This window comes from Enhydra lutris, unplaced genomic scaffold (assembly GCF_002288905.1).
Source record: "Enhydra lutris kenyoni isolate GAN:26980312 unplaced genomic scaffold, ASM228890v2 scaffoldscaffold10, whole genome shotgun sequence".
Lineage (NCBI taxonomy): Eukaryota > Metazoa > Chordata > Mammalia > Carnivora > Mustelidae > Enhydra > Enhydra lutris.
The window spans coordinates 5,449,683-5,456,647 of record NW_019154094.1 but is presented as its reverse complement, the minus strand read 5'-3'; the positions used below and the strand labels follow the sequence as shown (position 1 = coordinate 5,456,647).

Sequence of the window (6,965 nt, the reverse complement as noted above, 5' to 3'; positions counted from 1 at the left end):
CCAGAGCTCCCAAGCTGCCTCAGCGACCTGCATCAGACTCTGGAGGTCAAGGCCAGGCTGGCCCAAGGGAGCCAGAGCCCTGCCTCCAGAGTGGAGATTGCCTGGGGGTGGCTCAGAGCTGGTGGGCCTTGGGTTCAGAGCCCTTGTCCTTTGGATGCCACAAGTGTCACGGGTATGATTTGTTGTCTCCGCAGAGACTGGAGTGCTGAATGCCCAACCTGAGTGTCTCCCAAGACAGCAGGTCCCCGCAAAAGGTAGAGTGTCCTAACTTGATTTCACGTTCACCTAGAATTTCCCTACAGCTTTGAACCAAAGTTGCCCATAGGATTTCCCCACACTACTTATTAGATGTGTTATATATGTCATGGAGCCATCAAAATGTTCCCCCAATTCCAGCATACCTGAAGGCACCCTTCTGCTCCCAGCAGGGTCTGCTGGCTATGGTCACTCTTCCTTTGTGACCAGGAACATCGCCTACACAGTCTTTCCCAAGCAGATGGATCTGTCAGAGAAGAGCATTTGCTGATCGGAGGGAGGGCGGGTGCTGCTTAAAATTATGCCATCTTCAAACATCGTTCTTGAAAGCCTTTCCAGCCGCTCAATTTCAGTGCCCTGGGGCAAAGCCCCACTGCAGTTACCAGGCTGGGGGATGTGGGGAAGGTGGGCCCTTTGGAAATCCCGGAGGACAGCCCCAGAGGTTGGGTCCCATCTCACGGGGGTGGGGGGACAGAAGCACAAACCCAGCCAAGGGCGGTGGGCTGCAGGAGTGAGGCGGTACGGGAACTGGCTGTACTAGCCCGAGGGACTCCAGGAAGTGCCTGGCCAGGTGCAGTGAGCGACACCGAGGGGCGGAGGAGGCAGAGGGCAGAAGCCCTGAGTCCCTTCCGGGCGCCCCTGGGCTGACGCGGGGAGCGCCACCGCGGGCGGCCACTGGAGGGCGCTCAAGTGGGACGGGGCAGCGGCACCAGCCTTGCCCACACGGCTGACGCCCGCGCGGGCGGCCGATGGGGGGCGCCGTCGCGAGAGGAGCACCGCAGCGCCATCGCTGCCACTCCCGAATGGAGCTCCCGTGCAGGACGCCGGCCCCCACGCAGGGCCCTCAGGGCCCCGGGGCGTCTGCTCTTCCTCTGCTGCTGCTGCTGCTGCTGCTGCTGCCACCGAGGCCCGTGGGTGAGCCCCGTCCTGCCCCCCCACCCCCAGGCCCTCGCGGGGCCTCGTCTGACCGCCTCGCCCGGCCTAGCCTGACCCTCACTGCATCCTTCCTCAGGCTGCCTGGCAAGTCAAGCCCCAGGGACACTGCCTGAGCCTGCTTCCGCCGACCCTGGCGTCCCCTGCGCCTCCAGTGCCACCTGTCCCTCAGACGAGCCTCGCCTTCCCCGCCAGGCCCCCACCGACCTGTCGCAGCCCATGCCCCTCCAGACCCAGACCATGTCTGTTTCTACCGGGCACAATAGCTTCCTCAGTGAGTACCGTGGACTCCCTGGGGGAGGAGCGTGCAGGAGCCATCTGAAGGACCTGTGACCCCTGGGGACCAATGGGGACGGCGGAGGAAGGTGCAGGGAGGAGTGAGAAGAGAGCTTCCTTTTACAGGGGTATACCGAGCATCTACTGGGGGCCAGGCCTCCCGTCCTGGAGAGGTGGGAAGGAAGGAGACTCAGAGGAGCCTGGGGTGCGCTGCTGTGTCCCCCCGCTGAGAGCTGACCCAGGCTCCCAGCCAAGGACTTAGGGGATCTCCGGCACAGCTTTCAGGGAGCCAACCCATGGGTGTCTCGGGAGCACCCCCAGGTGACCTTCTCTCCAGCAGTGGCTTTCCATCGTGTTGAACAGAAACCCCCAGAATGATTTCTTATCTTGGAACTCAGTGCCCACAACTGAGCTGCCACCAGAAGCCTGTCTCACAGGGCCCAGTGCGTGCAAACACCCCCTCTCCTATGCCAACACGTGCTGGTGCTGGCCCATGCAGCTGATCTCCCCATCCACAGACACCCCCCCCCCCAGGAAAACCCTGCGGGTGGGTTACTCTGAGGTTGGATATGTGCATTTTCAGTTTGAGAAGTTTTCCAAAGTGGCTGCACGGTCCCCGCAACCGGGAGTGAGCGATCTGGGCCGGTAACCCTCACCCATCCTTGGGGCCAGAGCCACTGAGTTTCATCAGGCAGGTGGTGTGGAGGGGAACCTCCCTGTGCTGAGGTCTGCAGGGCTCCCAGAGGATTCCTGGGGCTCAGCAGCTTCGGGGTTGGCTTGCTGCTGGGGTGTCATCCTTGGGATGTGTCTGTTCACGCCCATGGCCCGTTTTTCTCTTGGGTCATCTCACTGAATCACAGGAGGGTCTCCAGAGGAGGGAGAGGGGTCTGGCTGGGCCGATGTATGGGGGGTGGGTGCAGACAGAAACAAGGATGAGTTTCTGAAGGATCTGGTCAGAGTTCCAGGCCCAGTTCCATACCAGAATGGGGGCTGGGAATGCTCTGGGCCCCTGGTCTTGGGGAGGAGGGACAGGGGTACCTGGGCAGTGCTGAGGCCCTTTAGAAGCTGCAGACCTCCATTTTCATGTGCAAAAAAGAGAAATTCCTGTGGGAAAAGAGAATCACCGCCTGAGTGTGGGCCACAGCTGGAGAGGCAGGAGATGGTGCTGAGGGGAGGGAAGGCGCCTCGGGGTGGGTTTGCAGGGTCCCATCCTCCAGCAAGCTCTCACCTTCCTCCTCAGGCTGCGGATCCTCCCAGGAGAAGGACCCCACCCTCAGGGACCCAGAGGCCATGGCTCGGCGGTGGCCATGGATGGTCAGCGTGCAGGCCAACGGCACACACATCTGTGCGGGCACCCTCATTGCCTCCCGCTGGGTGCTGACTGTGGCCCACTGCCTGATCTTGTGAGTTGGGGCCAAGGTGGGTGGGTGGAAAGGTGTCCAGAGCCACGGGGCCTGGTCATGCTGCCAGCTGGGCCTTCGGCGGGAGCCGTGCTCTGGTCCCAGCCCCAGCCTCTCTCTTCAGCTCTCAGCATGTGCAGGCTGAGTCCTGCCGATTCCTGATTCCTTCCCAGAGGGCTGGGCACTTGCTCCCCTCCCTTTGGCTCCCCAGGCCCCAGCAGTCCTGCTGCAGATAGGAGATGGGGGCTTGGAAGCCACTAGCCAGACCTCCTTCCTCCTAGCCACAGAGAGGAGGTCCTAAGTCCTCCGTCCCACACACCACTTGCTTCACTTACTCATGCCTGCCTGCCTTCTACCCATAGCCTTTGACCCTCCTTTGAAACCCTGGCCTGGGCCCCAGGGGCAGAGAGGGGACGCATCACTCCTCTTGGCTTGCTGGGGCCGATAGATGAGAAGACAGGTGCTCACCGGGGAGTCTGGGCAGCGTGGGGACAAGAGAGAGAGCATGCCGACGTGCCAGGGCCAGGGGAGGGCCTGAGGGCAGCATCCGTGGAAAAGCCTGCTCCAAGCCTAAGGGCTGACCTGGAGACTTGAGAGGCATGCTGGGAAAGGAGGCTGGAGGGCGAGGCTGTGGCTGATTGATTGTGCCCGGCCTCTGCCACTTCCAGGGCCTGCACTGGGTGCCAGACAGAGTCCGGAGTTTGGAACTAGAGAAAACCAGGTCACGTCCCAGCTCTGCCACTTCTTGGCTGTGTAGCCTTGAGCTGTTTGCTGGGCTTCTCTGAGCGTTGGTTTTCCTCTCTGTAAAGTAAAGGGTTGTTGTAAAGGGCAGGACCACACAGCGGGTGTGCAGAGGGCCCTGTTCACAGCTGTTGGGAGAGAGGGGCTCGGGGGGCTTGAAGTAGGTGGGTGGCCTGCCTGGACCGACTCGGAGTGCCACAGCGGTGGGGAGGCCCGGGTGGGTTGCCCGGACCTGAAGACAGACTCCCCTCGTGGTCCCCTAGGCAAAATGTTACCTATTCAGTGCGGGTGGGGAGCCCGAGAATAGACCAGAAATCCCCGACGACCTCCGACGTCCCGGTGTACCAGGTCATCTTGAACAAACGGTACCGGCCGCATCGGTACTGGTCCTGGGTGGGTCGGGCCCACGACATTGCCCTCCTCAAGCTCACGTGGCCACTCAAATACAACAAGTACGTCTGGCCCATCTGCCTGCCTGGTTTGGACTTTGAGGTGAAGGACGGCTCCCTCTGCACTGTAACGGGCTGGGGACACCCCAAGTTTGACGGTGAGTCAGAGCCTCTCCGGACCTGGTGGGGGGCGGGGTGGTGTGTGTGGGAGGACCCGTCGGGAGTGGGGGAAGCCCGGGGTCTCTGTGGACAGCTGTTTCTGAGACATCTTCCTGTCGGGCTCTGGTCTCCTTCCCCCTGGGGGGTCTTGGCCCCAAATGCGTCATGACCATTCAGGCCTGAAGGGTCCCAGATGGCCCATGAGCCCTCAGCCCCAGGCCAGGGCCTGTAAATGGGACTTCCTTGAAGGCAGAGGGGCACAGAGTGACAGCTTGCCTTGGGCACGCAATCCCAGGATTTGAAGCAGAAATTTGCAGTGGGAGGAGCAGGGTTTGGTGACTGTAGAAAGATGGTAGAAAGTTCCCCCAACCCCCAGTGGTTGGCTAAGGGCAGTCTGCAGCCAGTGAACCTCAAGGCCTTTATCTTCCCCGGGGATGGAGCAAGGCCCAAAGTATAGGAGTGTCTTCCCAGGCCCACCCAGGGGCTATTTTCTTAAGAGTTTTAGGAAGGCCCAGTCCATTCAGGGAGCCCCTCTTTTCCACAAGGCAGGTGCTCGTCCCTTTGGCTTCACGGAACCATCTTGCCTAAAAATAGTCTGCAGTAGTTCCAGCCTGGGGCTGGGGGTGGCTGTTTGTCTTTCCTGCCGTGGCCTGTCTGGGGAATGGCTGAGGATGGTTGGAAGTCTGGCCCCCCAGGGGCTCCAGCTAGAGACAGAGTCACACTGGAGAGAGGGAGGAGGGGAGAGGAAGAGGGAGGGCCTAGAGCCCACAGAGCAGGGGGGTCTGGGTTAGCTAGGGTGAAAGAGGCCTTTGGGGGAGGCTTAGCAAAGGAGGGATTTGGACCTGAGAGGGGCTGGGCAGGCCTTCGAGCTGGAAGGGCAGAAGCCAAGCTGCTGAGACGGGAACAGACCCTGTGGACTGGAGTCTGGTAGGGGTGAGACCAGGCCCGGAGAGGCCAGGCTGAGGGCAGCCTGCTCCAAAATCTCCAGGAGGGCCTCCTCAGAGGCTGGGGGAGCAGGCCAGCCGCAGAAAGGACAGCCCCCAGGCTGGCAGTGGTGAGAGCACCAAACCTGAACGATGGGGGACCTGTCCCCGCAGGCATGTGGCCCCAGTTCCTGAGCATTCAGGAGAAGGGAGTCACCATCCTGAACAACAAGGATTGTGACAAGTTATACCACAAGGTCTCCAAAGTGCCCTCTCTGGTTCGGGTCGTGGACTCCCAGATGGTCTGTGCGGAGGACTTGGACAGGGAACGCTTCTGCTACGTGAGCACCTTCCTCCTTGCTCCCTCACCTCCAGGGGCGCCTGCAAAGATGGGGGGGGGCACTCAGAGGGGAGGGGAGGACGGAGGGAGAGATGGGAGAGGAAGATCGGAGAGGAGAGAGAAGGGGGTGGTGAGAAGAAGGGGGGTGGGGAGCCTGGCATGAGAGGGGGAGGTGAACCTCTCTGAGGGAGGTCTCCTGGGTCTGGACCTCGAGGGTACCTCTCAGCTAGTTGACCCCCTGGGTTGTAGGGGGGGAGCTGCTGTGGAAGAGAAGTGGCGTGAGGGTACCTTGCCTTGTCCTTGAGCCAGAGCACATTTCCCTCTGGCCACACCCGGGCCCCCTGACCCTTTCCGTTACACACCCCTCCTGCAGGAGATAAGTGGTGAGCCCTTGGCCTGTTCTGTGGATGATACGTGGTACCTGGTGGGACTGGTGACCTGGGGCCCAGGCTGCGGGAGGAGCGAGGCCCCGCCCATCTACCTGCAGGTCACCGCCTACCAGCACTGGATCTGGGAACAGGTCAGCGGGCAGGCCCTGCCAGCCCCATCCAGGGCCCTGCTCCTGGTGCTCCTGCTGTCCCTCAGCCTCCTTGCTGCCCTCTGACACCCTCGTGCTGTCACCTGGGGGTGCCGTCCTCACCCTCTGGGCCCAGCATGCTACAGGTGTAGCTCTCCCTGCCCCGCAGGGCAGGGCAGAGCAGAGATGAGGTGCTCAATTAAACGCTTCTCTTCCCCAAGCTGCTTCCTTCCTGGGTCTGCTTGAGTGGGAGATGAGCGAGCCGGGGGGGGGGGGGGGGGGGGGGGGAGGGGACTCCAGACTGTCTCTCCTGAAAGGCGCAGAGCCCCCTGGGTCTGTCTCCATCTATAGGTTTGGGGTGGCTCCCGCAGAAAGTGGAGGGAGAGTATAGGAATGATACTGGGGTCCAGAATGTACTCTGTGGGCTGAAATGGGGCTGCTGGGACACAGGGTGAGGCTGGGGTGAAGGGGCGGCTATATCTGGGCCGGGGCAGGGAGCGTGTTTTCTGGGCTGCTTTAGTGGGAGTCAGGCTCTCCTTGACTTTGGCTGGAGCCACACCCCCTCCCACTCCGTCTCTGCCCTGAAGCACTGTAGTGAACTTGGACCTTCCAGCCCTGTGCCCTGCCTAGAGCCTGAGGCAGGTGCCCACGGGGCTCAGACGTTAAGGGTGGCAGCCCTGCCTGTCCAAGAGAGACCAATAGAGGCCCTAGGTCAGAGACCAGGGAGCAGGGCAGATGCAGCCCCGGCCTGGACATCCCCCAGTCTTTACCAGCAGGTTCTCGGACTTCCGGTGGCCCCTGCCCCTCTGGGCCTCTGTTGACTGGGCCACACAGGAAGACTCTGGCCTGTATGTGTCGTAGGACCTTAGCCACAACCTTAACTTCCTGCATGAGAAGCCCGTAGGCTGGACTGTGAGGACAGAGTCAGGGTTCTGACTCCAGGCCCACAGCGGGGCCTCTGGGGTTTCTCTGTCCCTTCGTGGCTCCGTGACCCGTGTCTTCCCAGGTCCCTCTCCTTGCATCACAATCATC

General features: G+C 61.6%; 1 protein-coding gene across 1 annotated transcript; it reads left to right on the top strand.

The window, feature by feature from the left end:
- The first annotated feature begins 1,004 nt into the window (after positions 1–1,004).
- On the top strand, positions 1,005–6,109 carry LOC111144360 (protease, serine 50). The gene is made up of 6 exons (XM_022498627.1): positions 1,005–1,170; positions 1,268–1,462; positions 2,705–2,867; positions 3,869–4,152; positions 5,251–5,417; positions 5,790–6,109. The coding sequence occupies exons 1-6, from the start codon at positions 1,005–1,007 to the stop codon at positions 6,018–6,020; spliced, it is 1,206 nt and encodes a 401-aa protein (XP_022354335.1). The 3' UTR covers positions 6,021–6,109.
- Positions 6,110–6,965: the final 856 nt, after the last annotated feature.